Genomic DNA, 20447 nt, shown 5'->3' with positions numbered 1-20447 from the left:
TACATCTACAACTTTTATACTGTAAGAGTCACAGTGATATATTCTGACATTATCAAAATACTTGGGCTTAGGTAAAATTTTGATCTTATCACTGCTAAGTAAAATAAAAAACACATGTATGTACTTAAGTCAAATGAGATGAAGATTTCAGTCTTGCTTCTCAACTGGCAGTTGTCCACTTTCAGCTGCTCTGTCAGCCTATAACACAAACTGATTAAGTCAGGCATGTCCAATCTGTGGGCTGCGTGCCACACAACTCACTATGTGGCCCACCCCTATCCTGCACCATAATTGCTGCATCTCTGCAACACTGAGCAGCCCAGCCAGCCCCTAAGCACCAACCATATGTGCTGTTAACCCCATCTGGGCTGAAACTTGGGCACAGAGCTCAATGTGGTGCCAGCTCAAATTATGGCAAATATGGACTTGGCTGAACACAGTTCTGTGAACAACGAAGAGTATGCAGCTGTGCTTTCTATTTTGATACAAGAATTTGAGAAAAGGTTTCAAGATTGAAAAAAAAATATTTGCAGCTCCATTTTCAGTCAATATAAATACACTATCTGCAGATGTTCAAAGTGAATGTGTAAAATTGCAATCAAAAAATTGATCATGTCTACCAGACTTTTATAAGACCTCTCTTACCAAACAGCAATATCCCTCACTTCACAATCATGCCTTATTCATGTAATCACTTTTTGGCAGTACATACATTTGTGAACAACTGTTTTCAGGGATGAAGCACAGGATGAGTAAAATTTCATCATAAATCTCTACTAAACACCTTGAGAATTCACTAAGAACTGCAGCCATTGAACCAGACTGGTGCGTTAGCATCACAAAAACAAAGTCAAAAATCCCTCTAGTTTTATGGTTTTGTTGCTCTCTTTTGCATATGTTTTAATAAAACACATTAAAATTAAAATAAGTTCTTCTTCACAGTGCAGCCCAGGCAAGACAAAAAGTTGGATGCCCATGGTTTAAGCTAACGTGTTTGACTTCAGCTGCAGTAGAGAATATATATGTTGCTTCATATATTTAACAGTGGTCAGTTTCTAAGCCTGAAACAGACTGGGTCTGTGTTTGTAAGAATAATTTTCTACGTAATTGTGTATCAACATGTCAGCATCAAGGAGCAATTCTTGGCTGCATCTGGGCATTAAGAGTATCTCTTGCTTCTCTCCCATAACCACCTTGGTACAGAGAAGGCCCAGACACGATACCCACCTGTTCTCTCTTGTCTAGCCTGCATCTACATGATGGATGCATCCATCTCTTATCCACTTCTGGTTTAACCACCTCTGACAGAGCAGAAAACAGGAAACTTCCCAGGAAAGGCCCTTGTGTTGGCTGGGAAAGAGCAAAGGGCAACACTTTCTATCATAGCACTTCAAACAGCACAAAAGTGTAATGTCACAAAGCCACGAGGAGGTATCTACTGTCCACCTGCTCCCTCTGAGCAGCCAGAGGGCAACTGTGAACAAAAGCCAAACTATCTGTGCACTATAATTTAAGATTGGCCGACCTGACTACAGAGTCAAAGCCTTGGCACTTTTTGTCACTTCCAGGAATGCTTCCCTGTACCATCGAGATCTTCTTTCTGGTCTTTACATATTCCAAGTACTAGAAACACATATTCACATAAGCTAAATAAAAAAGCATATGGATATTTGAAACTACAGGTGGAAAAGGTGTCTATTTTATTTAAATCTGGCAAAAAAAGAGTTAATGTCTGATGAATCCTTTGTGCTAGTAAGCTTTTGGACTGTGCCACTATTCCTGCCAGCCCAGGTGGAGCTCTTCAGGTGCTGTTTCTGTTTATAACAAGGAACATCATTCTTTTCCTTTGTGCCAGGTACACTTATATCTCTTTTACTGAAAGATCTGCAAAAACATCTGTGTTCTTACAGAAAACAGGTAAATGCCAGTTTGTTTTCCAGGAAGAAATTTGAGAAGATCAGTGAAAAGAATTACAAATAGCATGAAGTGCTGGCTTGATACTAGTCAGAGACTCCTTACTAACAGCAAAAGTCTCTTGATCCCTCCTTTCAGAGAACATGGAACAGTCAGTTACTAGTTTGCAGGTAAGATTCGGATATCTACTTTTTGCAAAAAGTTTTAACTAAATTTCAGTATTAAATATGCATTTTCCATCCAAAAGTCAAAGTGGAATTTTGGGCAAGGTGGCAGAAGACTTTAACAGACAAAAGTTTTCAGTTTTGACAGGAAATTGTCTGCATAATTTATCTATTTATTTCAGTATCTTTATAATTCTTTAAACAAAGTGTTTTCGTGTAGCTGTTCTTGCTCTCATAATTTACTCAGAAACAGAGAAAGGAGAAAGAATTACAAGTAATGAAATAGAAAATAGGCTGCTTGGTTGAAGCAGGCAGCAGAGCAGAATAAAAATGGGAAGGTACTGAGAAAGACTAGCAACATGTTTATTGCCAAGCAGTGGCAAACTAAACACAGATATAAAATATATTGCAGACTCATAGATCTGTACAGAACTTGACTGGTTACCAAATCTCAATCTTAGAAATAACTTACTTAAACACAAGGAGTACTCTCACTTAACTGTGTTTAGTGACTGCCTCAAAGGCAATTGCAGGTATTTGAGAATTTGTTTCTTTATTCAAAACATGATGCCAGATAAAGACTTATTGAACAGTCTGAAATATGATTAGATGTTCAGGCATGTTTCACATCCAGTGTTACACTTTATCCTAATGTCTAGAGACAGCATCACTGAAAGTGAAGAAATCATATAGTATTTCAGGTCCTTCTGACTGAAATAGGGCACAAGGTTAGTCTTTAATTAATTATCTCTTCCTAAAATGAAAGAAGTATATTTGCGACCTACCTATACAATTTGCAAGGCATCACACTTATATAAAAACAGATGATCTGAGTCATCATAATCTTCAGTAACCACAAATATACCACTGCCATTTAAGCTACATATTGTATCATTTTTTTTTTTTTTGTCATGCAAGTAGTCTAATTCATTTCAGTGAACTAAAGACATGTTCTGCTTTACCAGATAAAAATGCTTGTTTGGTATGAATTTAATCTTTATGTTCTTCATTTCCTCTTATTATTCAGAAACATATTATTCAGAAACTCTTCTGTTCTTGGAGAAAAGTTGGAGCAAGGAAAGCAGTCAGGAATGAATGTTTCTGTACACCAGTCTTACAGACAAAATACATCCCAATTCATACTAAATGCTGGAGGTAAAACCACAATACAAGCATATCTTTCAAAATTGTGTGTCTCATATCAAGTGATGTAATAGAATATTTGGAAAGCTTAAACCAAAATGTATTTCAGAAAACTACAGTCATTGATTCTCGTGACAATGGCAGATGCTTAAAATCACTTCTTTACATTTCACTGAATGGAAAAAAGTATATTGAAACACTTTCAAGGTTTTAAATAGAGATGTTCAGGCAGAGATAAAAACAAAAATAATGCACAACAGACTACAGATAAATAAATCACAACAACAAGTAAAATAACAGAAATGCCAAAAGCTCATTTTCAAGACAGATGCCTAAATTATTACTTATGCTCCTTTTAGCAATTTAATTAAAGCTCTCACAATCAACATAGAGTCTGTATGAAAACACTATAATATGAAGGCTGCTCAGAAAGTAATGTCTCCTATTTTATTGTGTTGGTCCACAACATCGGAGGCAGATGTTGGTGGTATGACAGTAGAGGCTAAACTTTCCCACCAGTATTCAGTTACATGTTGTTGCCATGCGACAGATGGCAGCAAAGGGACAGTCAGACAAAATGATGTCTGATATGGAAGTGCCTATGAAACAAAGGTGTGGAACGGAATTCCTCCATGTGGAAAAATGGCACCTACTGGTATTCATTGATGCTTGCTGAATGTTTAAGGAGACCAAACAGTGAATGTGAGCACAGTGAGGTGGTTAGTGGTGCATCTCAGCAATAGTGACAGTGACAGTGGGTCACCTCTGCTGGTGTAGATTTTTACAAGCATACTATGCCAGCTTTTGTTCATTGCTGGTGAAAATGCATAGTTAATGGTGCTGACTACACTGAAAGATGGTGTTCTGTAGCTGAAAGTTTGCTGAACCAAACAGTGTTACCGTGCTCTCCGTATTTGTCATAGTTTCCATAGAAATAAATAGGAGGCATTACTTTTGGTGTGACATACATATATATTATAAACATAGCCAGTATTTTAGCTGAAGAAATAAATGCTTTGATCTTGCTATTGGGTGAACAGGAGTTAACCTGTGCTGGGCTCCATTACCTTTCAAGGAGCTCTATAAAGAATGAAAGTATGTACATGTTGTCTCATTTCCAAAATGGGGGCTCTGTTTTGCAAAACAAATGCTAGCAGTAATGCCTAAAGACTGAAATGACTTTGAAGCTCTCTATGCATCTCACAGGTCAATCCTAATCTTGAAGAAAAAAATTCCTGTCTAAAACATTGTTGTCTGTTCCACACATGATCTCTGTGGCAGACAACTGTATTTCTACCTAATTTCCTCAGCATCTCTACATGGTCCACTGAGTGTATATGAACATATGTACTGTAGTATTTCAAACCCTTTCTGCATGTTATGTTATGTTGCATACAGCAGTGGAAATCAGAGATCAGATTGCATTCTTTTAAGAAACAATATACATAGGAATTTCAGGGTTCGGATCAGGTGCTTGAAAAGTTGCCTTCCTGTATGCTGTCTGTACTTTCTTTCTTACACTCTCACAGGCTTCTTCCAAGCTTTAACATAAGCAGAAAAGTTACAGAATCACACTGTATCACAGAACTGTAGGTGCGGGAAGATCACCTATCTAGAAATCACCTATTCCAACTCCCCTGCTAAAGCAGGTTCCCCGCAGTAGGTTACACAGGAAAGTGTCCAGATGGGCTTTGAAGATCTTCAAAGAAGGAGACTCCATAACCTCTTTGGGCAGCTTGTTGCAGTGCTCAGTCACCCTCAAAGCAAGGAGCTTTTCCTCATGTTCATATGGAACTTCCTGTGTTCCAGTTCTTGCTGCTCCTTGTCCTGTTGCTGGGCACCTCTGAAAAGATCGTGGGCTCATCCTCTTGACACCTGCCCTTTACATATCAGTAAGCATTGATAAGATTCCCATCTCTGTCTTCTCTTAATCAGTTACCTGCTATTATAAAACCTACTTGAAGTCATGCATCACAAAATTGCTTAACTGTTTTTTATATAGTCTCTTATCATTTAAGATTGAACCACCTGATAACTATGAACAGCCAATAAATAAATACTTTTAGAAGTCAGTATTTCCTAGAATCCACTCCAGTAAGCTGGAGTTTTAACCTGCATTTTTAGTTATTATAAACATGTTATGTGTTATTTTGACAGTGCAAACCATTCAGTATTCTTAAATGTGTGAAACATTAAAGGCAGGACTGCAAGTACTTCTCTAGTCTGGAGACAAATGTAGAGGACAATCTGGGAAACTACAGGCCAGTCAGCCTCACCTCTGTACGTGGAAAGGTGATGAGACTTGCTCTCGATACCATCCCCAAACAATTGGAAGTGAAGAAGGTTTTCGGGAGTATGGATTCAACAGGGGGAAGTCATGCTTGACCAACCTGGTAGCCTTCTATGATGTCATGGCTGGCTGGATAGATGTGGGGAGAGCAGTGGATGTTGTGTACTTTGACTTCAACAAGGCATTTGACACTGTCTCCCACAGTATCCTTGTAATGAAGCTTAGAAAGTACAGGATAGATGAGTGGACAGTGAGGTGGGTTGAGGATTAGCTGACTGGGAGAGTTCATAGAGTTTTGAACAGTGGCATGGAGTCTAGCTGGAGTCCTGCAACTAGTGGTGTTCTCTAAGGGTCAGTGCTGGGTCCAGTTTTGTTTGTCAGTGATCTGGATGATGGGATAGAGTCCACCCTCAGCAAGTTTGCTGGTTATATGAAGCTGGGAGGAGTGGCTGACATTCCAGAAGGCTATGTTGTCATTCTGGACCTGGACAGATTGAAGAGCAGGGTGGAGAGGAACCTCATGAGGTTCAATAAAAGCAAGTGTAGAGTCCTGCACCTGAGGAGAAATAACTACATGTATCAGTACAGGTTAATGAATTACCTGCTAGTGAGGAGCTCTGCAAAGAAGGACCTGGTGGATAACAGGTTAGCCACAAGCCAATCATGCCCCTTGTAGCCAAGAAGGCCAATTGCATCCTGCGTTGCATTAAAAAGAGTAAGGTGAGCAGGTCAAAGGAGTTGATCCTCCCCCTCTACTCTGCCATGATGAAGCCAAATCTGGAATACTACGTCAGGTTCTGGGCTGTCCAGTTCCAAAAATATAGATGTCTCCTAGAAAGAGTCCAGTGGAGAGTGACAAAGATGATAAGGGGCTTGGAGCATCTCCCATTTGAGGAAAGGCTGAGAAACCTGGGTCTGTTCAACTTAAAGAAGACTGAGAAAGAATATGATCAGAGTTTATAAATATCTAGAGTGCAGGACTCAATTGCACAAGTCCAGACTCTTTTCAGTGGTGTATAGTAATATGACAAGAAGCAACGCCCACAAACTGGAACACAGAAAGTTCCACACAAATATATAGAAGAACTTCTTTACAGTGAGGGTGACAGAGCACTGGAACAGGCCACCCAGAGAGGTTGTGGAGTCTCCTTCTTTGCGGATGCTCAAGACCTGTCTGGGCACCTACCTGTGTGATCTACTGTAGGAAGCCTCCTTTAGCAGGGTGTTGAACTTGCTGATCTTTAGATATCCCTTCCGACCCCTGCAGCCTTCTCCAGTCATAGTTATCTATTGCTAGATCTTTGCAAATAAAATCGTACTTCCTTTACAACCAAAGCAGAGTGGGGAAGAACAAATTTTCACCTCTGGCTGGCAGACATTAGATGCTTCAGTTTGTTACTCAAGAAGGAAACTACATTTGCAACAACTAGATAATTCAAAATGCATTAAGAAACTAAATGGAGCTGTTCTTTCTGTATTGATAGTAGCAGTGAGGATGAACTAAGTGGCAGACCCACCTGCTCTCAAATGACAGGGCTGCATACTTTCAGAGCTAAGGTGAAAGTGAATGCTGTGCTTACCATTATTCGTCACAAACTAAGGCTGTGTGCATAGTTTAGTCTTAGGATTTATGACACAAACTTGAGATTACAGAAACAAGATCTCTGAATGACTACAAGCTGCACATGCCTGTTGTTTCTCAAAAACTGTCTCCAAACAATGCAGAGAACAATAATAATAATTATTATAATTATATATAGCTCATAAAATGGCTGCTTCCTTTCAGCAGCTGGCCAAACAACTTCATGAGAATTGTTTGGAAAAAAACTTCTCTTGGCTTCTTTCCCTGGCAGAATTGGTAGCATCCTTACCACTCAAGAGAATGTCTCTTAAAATGCTGGTCCAAACTTCAGCACATCCATGAAGGAGAAAGCACACTCACTAAGACAATTACACCGAAGACATGGTTATGCTGGTGGCAATATCAGAGGTGCTGTTGCTTCTGGGATTGGCAGTGGAGTCAGATTCCCTCTGCACACCCACCATCTTTTACAAGAACTGCTGGATCCGACGCTTTCCTGGTCTTCTGATCGACCTGCAGGAATCACAGAAGAGAGGAGCCCAGGTGCTGAGGATTTATGCAGAAGTCTCCTCCCAGCAGTGCAGTAGAACCTGCTGCCTTCAGAGGAATGGTGAGTGTTTATTATCAAGACTGTGTCATAGATAAAAACAAAACAAAGAAGGATATGTACAGTTTAGTTTTTGAGGCAGGAAAGCAGGGGCACATGGTAACTGTTCTCTCATCTTCAGTCCCATAGAAAGGCATTTGCTAATCTGATATTTTTGGAAGTCCACACTTGGAACATGTGAAAATTTTAGGATCTGCTCTGACATTTTAAATTTTTATTACAAATTCTGTGGGCAATATTAAGATAACTTTTCAATATCCATCACCACCTACTCTTCTACAGAAAAATTCTACTCCACTGTAAATGGACACTGATTACATTAGGGCCCTTCTTTGGGAACGGGGGTGGGTTAGAATCTTCACACAAGTCTGTCATATTTGGGTCTCCTTTCAGTTCCTACTATATTTTACAGCAGAAATATACTCTGAACACCTCAATTTATTTTTACTTTTGCTTGAATTATGAGTCATTTTGATAATTAGGTGGCACCTTTTTCCTTTCGTTTGAAGAATCTGAAGTCAAGAAGCAGGGGAATCTCATTCTGTGTGCTGGCAACACACTGGTACTCCCGGGTTTTTCAGCAATTCATGAAGTGCTACAAGGCAACTCAAAAATGCAGTGAATGCTCTTAGCAATTAAAATGTCTGGAAGAATGAAGCAAGAAGTTTAATCATCTAAATTAGCTTGTTTAAGGTACCAGGGTTATAGCTACGCTTGCAAAATGTGCCATGAAATACATAATATTTATTAGCTGGATGTGGCTCTGGGCAGCCTGGTCTAGTGGTTGGTGACCCTGCACACAGCAAGGGGGTTCAAACTAGATGATCATTATGGTCCTTTGCAACCCAGGCCATTCTATGAGTCTATGATTCTGGTCCAGCTGAAGTATAACATCAGTATGAGCAGTAAAACTGAGACAGTGGTTATTTGGTTAGCTATCCTTTTTTTTTCCTAGTGTTAAAAAGTGAGACTCAGAATAAAAATGAGAAAATGCCATTCCTTCTCTTAAACCCAAGACTATACTTTCCCTATATCACATTCCTTTTGTACACAGTGTGTATTTTAAGAGTGTACCTGATGCGTGTGCCTGTAGTGCCTAAATTTGACTGCAAAGCGCACAGTACTCAAAAAGTTTTTCAATATGGGAGATCAAAGTGAGCTACCTGTTATTAAATACAAAAAAAAAAAAAAAGAATTTTGATGAAATTTTAATTATGAGCGTGGTTTTGTCCTTGAAAATCTGGCACCAAGTCAACTAACCTAATGGCCATCAGCATTCCTGTGAGGAGTCAACTTCTGTTTAAAATAGGGTGAAAAAAGAATAATTATAAACAGTTTAGTAACATTTTTTCCTTTTTGGACAACTACCTTTTTGGTCATAAAACATGAGACTAGGTGTGTAATGAAGGTAAGTAATGGTAATTGGAGCCTTGTTTTTGTAATCTTTCACAATCAAGTGCAGACTTGTTATAACAGAGTATCAAATGGCATTTCATAAATATGCTTTAAATCAGATTGTGATTTCCATACAGTCCCAAAGAGACAGATGTAGTCTACCACAGATATTGTAGTCTACCACAGTCTACCACCAATAAATGTCCTAATTAAGACTTCAAGAAATATTGACGATTGGTAAGACTGTCTTCTTTGCTGGATTCTCAGTAATAGGACAGCTACTGAAAGGTAATCTTACAAGATAGAAATAAATTCTGAAATAATTTAAAAATAAACAATAGCATAGTTGGCTTGTACCTCTTCAAGATGATGCAAAATATCTCATAGCATGCTTTTTACATATTTTTCCTGACCAAAGAACTATTTTTTCTCACCCCAAAAATAGGTTTGTGACTTACTTTTCTTACTCAATTTTACACAATAAAATCTAACACATATACCAAAAAAATACTTCCTCAAAAGCCAATTTCTTCAGAAGATATATTTTTTTCTTTTTTAATATTAATGATATTTTCATAAAGCGTGTAAACTAATCATTATGATGAAAAACTTTTTGAATTATGTTGTGCCAAAAATATGAGTTTCTAACAACAACAGAACTTTGAACAAACTTTGAAGATAGGAAAGGACTTGAAATCTAACTCCTCCCTTAAGATAAATGCATGTATTTTCAGGTATCTTCTATTTTCTTAACTAAGAATTTATATCCCTGCAATATATCACCAAACCTACATAATGTTCATGTATCATACTGAAAAACAAGTATAAAAAATACAGATAGTACAAAATGTCAATTCTTCAACAAAATCCAGAACACTGAGTACTTGGGTTTCAAGGCAATGTTCTATGCTGCTACAACACACAAGGAAAGTGAAGAACAATTTTCTGTTGGAAAAAAAATAATCACTGTGAGCAAATATCAGAAAATTTTTGTTTTAAAACAATGACAATATTCATAATATTCTATTTTTAGTGTTTCCAGAGTGTTTAACATTCTTTCAGCAAAAGATATCACAGAAAAGCAACTACTACATAGATACTTCATAGAAATATTTGAAGGCCTTTGTTATTTTTATTGTTAACTAAAAATGATACAAAATGTTTACTGATGACTACAACTGTTTATATATATATATATTTTATCTGTATGTCTATATTTTTATTTTTATTTTTTGTCTGTTTGTCTAAATGTCTATAGTTCTCAGGAAGTACCTCAAAGTGTACTTGTTTTCTGAACACTACAATATGCTTGTAATCTTCTAAAGAAAAATGTAAACTAATTGGTACATAATAGAGTCAGGGTTTTGTGTAGTCCTTGTAAAGTATCATTCTGTATCTGACAAGCACTGTCCTTCTATTGCTTTAAATAGCCATAACTTTCTTTGTACCAATTCTACTGTTGTAAAAGTCTTCTCTAAGCTCAGCTGCTAGTTTCATAACTGGAAACTGATGAAGCCTAGTTAGAGATAAAAGATGGACTCAGTGAAAGAAAAACTGTTGTTCGACCTCTTTGATTTACATTCAATATCTAGTGATGACTTTACACTATTCATTACAGCTTAGGATCCCAGTTGTTCTTGTAAGTATTACTATTTTTGTTTCAGCTATGCAGACAACTTTGATTACTTAATGCAAGTAGGTAAAAAACATGGTACAATATACATTCAGTAACAGCACTTCTACAGTGCTTTTTTTATTCCACAAAGCTGCTGAATTTGTATTCTTCAGACAGAGTGCATTTTCATTGCAAATTTTTAATCTTATGGTATACATCTTTTGAAAGCAGTGTTCATCTCTGACATCTGATATGTTCATTATGATGGAAAAATATTTTCTAGCTATATATGCAGTGTTATTCAATGCAGTATTTAGATTACTAACTCAAAAAATACAGTGAATACAGAAAAGATAGTAAGGGTGGGTAGAGAGCATGTTCTTTCTTTTTCTCATTTGTTGATAAGATAGGGTTATTTTTTAGTTACACATGCAATGGGAAGAGAAAAAAGTTGCATTACTTTTCCACTGAATAAATATTACAAGTTACTATCATTACTTAGAAATATAAGGTGATATTTAGAATAAATACCAAAGTAAATGGAAAATATTTTAAAGCTAAGTAGTTTCTTAACAATTCATGTAAAATAAAGCTTTTCTATTACTGTCTTGACACCATTATCCTGCAACTAGAATGATTTTTTTATATTAAAAACAGACAGACAAAAAGAGAAAAAAGCACAATTATGTTGCAATCATTTGCTTAAAGCAATAGTTCACTATTTCACATTTTCTTAAAAGTTATGTAAGCATCTAATCTTAAAAGATCATTTCATTCACAACTTTCCAAATTTTCCAAGGGAAGATGGTTTCAAGCTCAAAGAGGGTAAGTTTAGGTTAGATATAAGGAAGAAGTCTTTTACAGTGAAGGTGATGAGGCACTGGAATGGGTTGCCCAGAGATGTGGTGGATTCCCCATCCCCAGAGACTTTCAAAGCCAGGCTGGACCAGTCCCTCAGCAACTTGGTCTAGCTGTGGATGTCCCTATTCACTGCAGAGAAGTTGGACTAAATGACCTTTAAATGTCCCTTCCGACTCTAAGGATTCTATGATTCTACTCTATGATTTTCTGAAGTGCTAAGCCTTGAGAATCAAAGTCAGTATCAAAAAATTTTCCTTTGGTTTTTAAATAATTTACAGTATTTTCTGCTGTTGAATGTGTCACCTGCCCTGCCAATACTTTTTCTGTAGTCAAAAAAATTCAAGTCTACATTCAGGACACATGAAAAAAATTATAAAACTTCACATGACTAAACAAAAATTAACACTGATCCTACTCCAAGCACAGTGATATAAAATAAATTCAACTTGTTACTTGATATTTTGACTTCCAGTATAACATTTACCTTGAGTATTGAAGCATATATACAAGCACATAATATAAAATTTTCAAAAGCATTTCATTAAATTGACTTCTACATCCCCATTTTCATGCTTACAGCTATCTTAAACCACTAGGATTCAGGTATTTATATAGATATATATTTATATATATTTATACAGAAATTTAGTTCTCAGTGACGCTTTCCTCAGGTGGTAAGAGAGAAGCTAGTCTCCAAATACAGATGATGGATTGTCTTAAATATTATATTCACAGAAATAAATAGCCCAAAGCCAAACAAGATAAAGCAAGGCAGGATGCCAGTTACATATTGTAGTTCAGGATACACCAGCTGATGAGTGTTTAATAGTTTGAGTGAAAAAAATGTTTCCTGTCCAGTTTCAAGTAGACAGGTATCAATTGCACAAGAGCAAACACCTCAAACTTGCACTGACTGATTTACTTTTAGAAATAGTCCAATCACTGCAATAAAGATATAAAGGAAAGGTAAGAGAGGACTGCAGGCTACAGCATATGGTTTTATTTATTCTGAGAATTCATTTAGAATTCATTTGGCTATTCTTTTCATCTTCTCTAGGTGTAAAATATGAATATAGTTACAAGTTGTTCTACTTTTATGACTAGGTGCCTAAGAAGTTTGCATGATAATGAGAGAATCACCGATTTTATATACTGTGCAACTACTCAGTATTAATATTTCTTTCAATGTTAAATAATGAACTTAGGTCACTCTGAAAGTAATGCCTCCTATTAATTTCCATGGAAATTACAACTGATACAAAGAGCACTATAACACTATTTCATAGAGCAAATGCTCAACTACAAAACACTGTTTTTCAGCTTAGTTATCACCACCACTGGCTATGCATTTTTGCCAGCAAGAGCCTGCATGCCACACTCATAAAAATCTGCACTAGTGAAGTTGACCCACTGTTTCACAGCTGCAATGACAGTGTGATTGCTAGGAAAATGCTTCCCATGCAGTCCATCTTCCATGAGCCCAAACAGATGGAATTCAGAATATGCCAAATCTGGACTGTACAGTGGGTATGGTAGGACAGTTCAGCCAAGACTCTTTGTATTTCTTGTGTGAGCATTTGTGGGACCCACCTGGTGCAAACTTTGTGATATTCCAACATTACCACCACTGTTTCCAGTGCACTGAAGCCAATGTTTAGTTCCATACATGATTCCATGGTTGTAATCTGCCAATTGACATGGATGAGCTGGTCAAGAAACTCCTCATTCCATGGTAGGACAGCTGTGCATGGCTGTCTGGAATGTAGCTTGTCTTTAACATTGCTGTCACCATTACTGAGACAAACTACTACTTTCTCACCAAGCTAACATCCATTGTTTGGTCTCCATAAACATACTGTGTGTTACAGTGTGATGAATGTCAATGTGTGCCATTTTTTCTGCATGGAGGAATTCAATTCTACACCTTTGCTTCATACCCACTTCCATGTCAGACACCATTTTGTCAGACTACCCCTCTGCGGCCATCAGTCACATAGCAACTGCCACATCACTAACATCCTCCTCTGATGTCATGAGTCAACGTATTAGGAGGCATTACTTTCAGAGAAGCCCTTGCAGTAACATGGAAAGTATAATGGTTACTGTGCTGATAAATTCAGCTTTATTCTTTTTGTATTATAGTATCCTGTAATCTAGCAGTGTTCTACCATGGAGCTACTAATGAAAACATGAATTGCTTGCACGTGTCTTGCCCAGCACTGGAAAGTTGCATACTAAAGGCTAGAATCAACGTTGTTTTGTACAACATCACGACAGGTAATCAAACATTGTGTGCATAAAGGCTGAAAACACAGCAACATATATAGTAAGTTGCTAAAACACCTTCTGTAGCAAGACACAGTGATAAAAATGTGTAATACTTTCTTTTTTCTTTAATGTACATACTTCTTGGAATACTTCCTCACTCTTTCTTTCATTGAACTTTTGAGAAAGAACCTGCCAAGATTTGTTCTTTGAATATTTAATGAATACTCTTGTTAAGGAAAAGTACCATATAAGACCTGACAGAGAGGAGAAGCTATTGCTGCTCTGTGCCCCTAGATTTACACACTAGCATGGCTAAAAATGTGTTCCCACTCAGCACATGCATATTGACCACACATACAAGTATATCAAATGTGTACATATACATACACACACACAGCCATCCACATAGGTAACACAGTGAGACGCATAAAGCAGACACATAAAGGCAGCACCAAGAGCCTTGTCCTCCATCCCATGCAGCCACAGAGACCTGCTAGTGAAAATAGAAATATGTATATATAGTGAAAATATACAGTTTAATATATATATATGTATATGTATATATATGTGTATACACATGGGCTCAGACACTCATTCTACCCAGTATCTGCCCCTGGGTCCCAGCCTTCCCCACTGCTGGCACCTGGATGCATGAGCCCCCAGGATCACAACCACCCTACAGGTGCTGTTCAGATGGACTCTCTTCTTCTCTTGTATGCAGATGAGCTTTTATTACATAAACTAATACTGTTTATGATTTAATAGGGATTGATCCAGACCTTCTTATTTTTGAAAAACTGAAATTCAAGGGGCCAAGTATTTACACCTCACCAAATAAATATGTAAGGCAAAACAGCACAAAGACCTCTGAGTGGGAAAGATGCCAGCATGGTAATGTTACGTCAAGTTCTCTTCTACTCCAAGCTCCATCTTCTACCATCAGTAACAGCATAACAGCAAACACTTTCACCTCCAGCACAAGCCTGACGGTTGTAAAAACAAAAGGCAGCACATATTCCAGGGAATCAACTTCTCTGCTGGATAACCATTTGGCTAAGAGGACAAACACAACTTCAGGAAGTACTAGACTATTCACTAGCTCAGACAGAAGGACTGTACACTCAACTTTGATACCTACATCTGCAGAGGTGTTATCCCGCATGCCCACTCCTCCTCATCTGAACAGCAGCAAACAACACTTAAATGAAACCAAAGGCTACGGTGGCAGGAATTATACTTCAGATAATGAAGCTCCTGCTTGGGAACCTGCAGCTCTGAGTGTCTGGCTGATTCCTGTTGCTCTCTGCTCTTATCTCATCTTCCTTTGCTTTTGTACTGTGGCTCCTGGAGCAGGGTGCTGCAGAAGTAGGAAAGGTCACTATCAACCCATACGGAGAGGAAGAACAATGTCTAGGCAAATAAAATACATTACTGTCCAAGGTAGCTTGTAAAATACAGTCACCACCCTTGTTGTGGAACAAACAGCCTTTTTAAAGTGAATCACATTTTCTGGCCTAATTCTTTTACAGAACAAAGAGTAAGTTTCAGAATCATTCAGCTGTAATTTCGTTCTCACCAATTAAACATATTTCCACGGTCTCTTTGGGTAAGAACTGCACACTAACAGGTCTCACTACATGTTCAAATCTGTTTGAGCGTATTTTGGTACACGATCTGACTCAGAATAACACCAAACAAAAACAATACACTTACCCTAATTTAAGGGAGCAGATTCACTGCATCTTTACATGATCTCTGCCCTGACTTTGACCAGCCTTAGAGAATATAAAATGCAATCAGTAAAAGTGATTTAAATTTTATAATATCATAAAAGATTTAATTGTAGCAATTATTTAATTGCCCCAGATCTAGTTGTTTCTGTAAAAATTGTATTCATTTTTTTCCTATTAAATTCTAGATTGTTTTTTACTATATACCCCTAGTACAAGAACAAAACAATTTAACCAGCACTCTTTACGTCTTCAAGGAAAAATACCTATTGAAAAAGTAAGTCCCCAAAACTACTTAATTCCATTAACTCAAACATCTGATCATCCAATTATTTATGCTTTGTTTTCACCCCAATTTTCTGACAATTACTTCAAATGCTTTTGAAGCCCTCCTAGACTAGTACCACTACCTCTTAGTACCATTAGATTTTTCCTGTTTTTTAAACTTAATTACTGTGTGATGCACTGACAGATTCACTCTACTACTGGCTAAGGAAAGCACAAATGCAACCACAAATTGTTCATGAATTGCAATTATGGTCAATTTGTACTATCCACCTTGACTTGCTTTATTGTGCCCACACATATTTATCACTTACTTCATTTGGTTTTTTTTTTAATACAGACACTTAATGTATGTTGCACAGAAATGTACAAAAGATTTTGAAAGCTTTAGAAGTTAGTGTTTAGTAATTAAAAACAAGCTTTTTTTGTTTCTTCATCCTGTATACTCTCTTCATAAAACTGCTACTCCTGAAGATAAATCAAATGACTACAGCAACAAGATGTTTCCTTGACTAACATTGCTCAGGAAGTTTGCTTAGCAAAGCAAACATTTTCAGCAGTAATCAGGATTGTTCTTTCTCTTTTAAATTTGTTGATGTCTCAGAGTTTCTCACTTTATTCACTAGCTGTAAGAAATACCTATTTCCTAGATGAGTGTAACTGTTATTAAAGGAAACGAACAACAATAAAATTGATTGTCATATGTCTATGTAGAAAATTATGTTAAAAATAGTAAGATTTATGTAAAGCTTAATAATTACAGTGATGAAGTTAGAAAGTCCCATGTATACCTAATTACAGTTGAGCAGCTTGGCTTCAGAGGAAAAGACCACCCTAAAATTATATTTTAGGACACACTGAGTAGCACTGCAGTTTAAGAAGCTGAAGTTTAAACAAGTTTTAGGCCTTGATAGAACAGATTTACTAATTTTCATGTCACAAAAGGGACTGACACAGGATAAGAAGCTTGTCTTTCATGTTGCCCTCACCACTTCTGAAATGCATCACCCACCACCCCACTGTGCTGAGATCCACTGTTTGGTCTCCATATGTTCAGCAAGCATAATGGGTGCCATTTTTTCCACATGGAGGAATTCAATTCCACACCTTTCCTTCATATCCACTTCCATGTCAGATGCCATGTTCTCAGACTGCCCCTCTCTGCTGCCATCTGTCACACAGCAACAAAATGTAATGGAATATTGGCAGGAGTGTTCAACCTGTACTACCATACCACCAGTATCCACCTCTGAAGTTATGGGCCCACATAATAAAATGGGAGGCATTACTTTCAGAGCAGCCTTTGTATAAAACACAGTTGTAGCAGGACTACTTTATTGCAGACTAGCAGAGTAACAATAAAGTTAATGCATACATTTTAGGTAGCAGGGACTAGGTAGAAAGATCTTTTGTTCAGATAGCACATCCCTTTTATAGTCCTTTTATTCCTTAGCTGTGTTTGTAGCAATGCTGTGCACAAAAACACAATATGTCAGCTCCTGCCAGGAGTATCAATGACTTCTCAGAAGTCCAGGAGGCTGTCTATAACTGACTTTTCAGACAATCAGTCACATCTGAGTCTTAGCACTTTGTGAAATCCCAGCTGGTTCTAACATGGCCTACCATCTTTGTCAAAGACCAAATCATGTCCCTCTAACAGCCTTTTTGTCAAATCTAAGCAGCAGATTATGTTTAGTGTCACTTTTAAATGGCAAAAGCATGACAGAACACAGACAGTAAACCTCAAGAAAACATAGTGACAATGAACACTTTACTTCAGAATTCCTAACACTGTTTACTGAAGACAGCTTAGGCCAGTGCTTACAGCAGTTTCTAAGATGCAAAAAATCAGAATCCTGACAAAGCAAGTTCTTTTCCAGTTTGACCAAACACTAGATTTCAACTTTTTTTTTTTTTTTTTTTTTTGAACATTTATATGGGAGATAAAAGAAAGGCTAGGCTCCTCAACCGCACCTGTGAAACTATGCATCACAACTATTTCAGAGGGCCAAGAACTTAACTTCTGGGATTTTTTCCCATTGGAAGCAGCTTATTTTCCCTTGCAGCAAGGAACTTAAGTTTCCAGTTTGCAGAGGCAAGTGTTTGGATTTGAAATAAGACATCTGCTACTTGGAGGTTAGAGAGACTAATGGCTGCAGAGAAGTACACCTAGTAGCCCTCCTGTTCAAGTTTCAGCTGGTGATGGACAGTTGCCTGAGGTCAGGGCTGTCAGGAACACCAGTAAAATAATTGCCCAAGGAGAGAGCCAATGTCTCCAGATATTGCATATCGTTTTCTGCTCCTCCTTACTTCCCAGTCTATGTACTGTGGGGTTGCCCTGCTTCCTAATTTAAATGTTAACTGTCTTCATTCCCATTTAAAAGTAACGTAAACCCTGAGCACTTCCCCGTACCAGGATGTGCACATACACACACATGCATATAGAAGTACTGAGAGATACAAACCTTACAGCCATGCATTTATATTATAATGTATGATACAGATCACTGATAAGGATGTATTTACTACTATAACCTGCAAATCTATTACTCTTAACTCTTCACAGCTTTGAAACTACAATGAAAGTTTCCAATGAGATGGTCTGCAAGTGTTATACGGGAAAATAAAGATGTGTAATTTAGTTCATGAAAACATGCTCTATATTATAAATCAAAGTCAGAAGGATTCACACTGGAGTTAAGATCCCAGAGTTTTACATATTCTACAAAATCACAGCAAAATACTGTCACCCTTAAATTCATAAACAATTTTGAGGGAGAAGTGAGAAATCCTAAGATGAGAGCTCAAAATATCATCCAGTCTACCTGTGATCCAGTCTACTGCATTACAAAAATTCTGGACTGTAACACAGATCAGATCATTAGCTAAAACCACAAATGCAACTGAATTTGGTATTTCCTTTCTAGCAGTTAGACTGAGCACTTAACAGGATTATAAAGATCTTATTCTTCCTCATATGTTTCTTAGCAAGGAGAGGAAGTGACAAGGACATTGAAAAGCAATTTGTACGTCAATCTTGTAGATTTTTAAAGCCATTTGGCCTAGCATTCTATAACTGAAGAGTCATTAAGCCAGATAGGACTGGAAAATTGGTATCTTTGATTTAATGGTAAGTGTTGGATGCATTCATGGAACATAGTGAATTAGTCCCAGTATTGTTCTAAGCAATTTTCATTAAAGAGCCAGAATGAGAAAAAAAAACATCACTCGTGGTGGTGTCATGATCCACCACTTGGATGCCCTGGCACTAAGGAGATAAGTCAGCTTTTGTCTTGTCTGTATTTCCTGAAGCAATTATAGAACATATATAAGCTTGTCTTAAACAGCTCAGAGGGAACTCTAGTAGCCTGGTTATTTTTAGGTTTTTCATGAATTAGCTGCCAAGTTAATGAAATAGTAATGTAATAAAATGAAAAATCAATTTCCCTTGCTCTGCTCTTCTTTCTACCACTATTATTACGTCAAATTTATTTTAACTACAACTTTCACAGGCATCTACTTAAATCCATTTAAAGTCTATGATGGAAAAAGTTAATTTCTATCTGTTGCAAAAAAGGATTTTATAAGGTGCATCTATGTCTTGAGCACATAAAGACATTTTTTAATGGAAAAAAAAAACAAGCTTTAAGATTTCCTAAAACATCTAAAGGGTGTTAATCATGAGCATCTGGTACAAGTCATGCCACTGCTAACACAAGTTTGTGACATATGCTTGCCTAGTACAAAAGTCTTTATGCGAACACTGACAAAATTAATAAAGGGAACAATTCTTTTACCCATACGTTAGAACCAAATCTCCACTGGAATAAAGCCAAGTGCTCCTCCACCAACCATACAATTTTCTGAGTCAAACTGCTGTTATTCTCAGTGATTCTGGTTTCATGGCCATTCAAAAAAAGGTTAGTAATTACACTAAACAGTACTTCAAATGAGAATTTTAAACAGTATTCTCATAATCCTTGAATCAACGAACAACCTGATAAATTTTCCAAGTTTCTAATAAACTTTACATTAGTACAAACATAAAAAGAAGGAACCCTAAATCTATAAGTCTGAGGAACAAAAGCTCCTCTACCCCTTCCAGAAAATGAAGGCCTTCTCTCTAAGCTGAAATCTTAGTAAGCCAGGGAGGTACAGTAATAGTTATCCTTTCAAACTAGTACTTTTAAGGAATTCTCATTTAATTGTGAGAAGGCAAGTTTCTTGTAATTTCAGAGTTTCAAATAAATTCCTTTCAAACAAAAATTATCAAATATAAGGCAAACGTCCATATGGACTACTTCCTCTGTGCTTCACAGCATTAAGTGGGAATCTACACACATTTTTTTCCTTGCCAAATCTGAATACAACACACAAGAAGGCACAGAAGGCCTCAATGTACAAAGACTCAACCCATTCCTATCTAGGCAGAGTACTCACCTCGCCACTCTACCAGCCTTCAATTTCAGCAATCTTCATTCTTTCTTCCCAAGGTACTTTTGTATTCTGTAAATAACTATCAGTTCACCTTCCCACTGTCATCCCATTTTGTACCTTATTTTGTTCTGGGCCAAAGAAAGTCATTGCCTTGCT

At 37.2% G+C, this 20447-nt stretch overlaps 1 protein-coding gene across 3 annotated transcripts; it reads left to right on the top strand.

The window, feature by feature from the left end:
- The first annotated feature begins 2002 nt into the window (after positions 1-2002).
- On the top strand, positions 2003-16572 carry MANSC4 (MANSC domain containing 4). 3 transcript variants are annotated; one of them, XM_004938058.5, is made up of 5 exons: positions 2003-2084; positions 3106-3233; positions 7365-7703; positions 13714-13848; positions 14605-16572. In XM_004938058.5, the coding sequence occupies exons 3-5, from the start codon at positions 7475-7477 to the stop codon at positions 15288-15290; spliced, it is 1050 nt and encodes a 349-aa protein (XP_004938115.1). In that variant the 5' UTR covers positions 2003-2084; positions 3106-3233; positions 7365-7474; the 3' UTR covers positions 15291-16572. The 3 variants fall into 3 exon arrangements, with proteins under 3 accessions (XP_004938115.1, XP_024998203.1, XP_040503426.1); XM_025142435.3 differs by lacking the exon at positions 3106-3233; XM_040647492.1 differs by lacking the exons at positions 2003-2084; positions 3106-3233 and adding an exon at positions 5012-5113.
- Positions 16573-20447: the final 3875 nt, after the last annotated feature.

Source organism: Gallus gallus, chromosome 1 (assembly GCF_016699485.2).
Source record: "Gallus gallus isolate bGalGal1 chromosome 1, bGalGal1.mat.broiler.GRCg7b, whole genome shotgun sequence".
Classification (NCBI taxonomy): Eukaryota; Metazoa; Chordata; class Aves; order Galliformes; family Phasianidae; genus Gallus; species Gallus gallus.
Note: the sequence above shows the minus strand (reverse complement) of the source record. Positions and strands in the feature narration are given on the sequence as shown.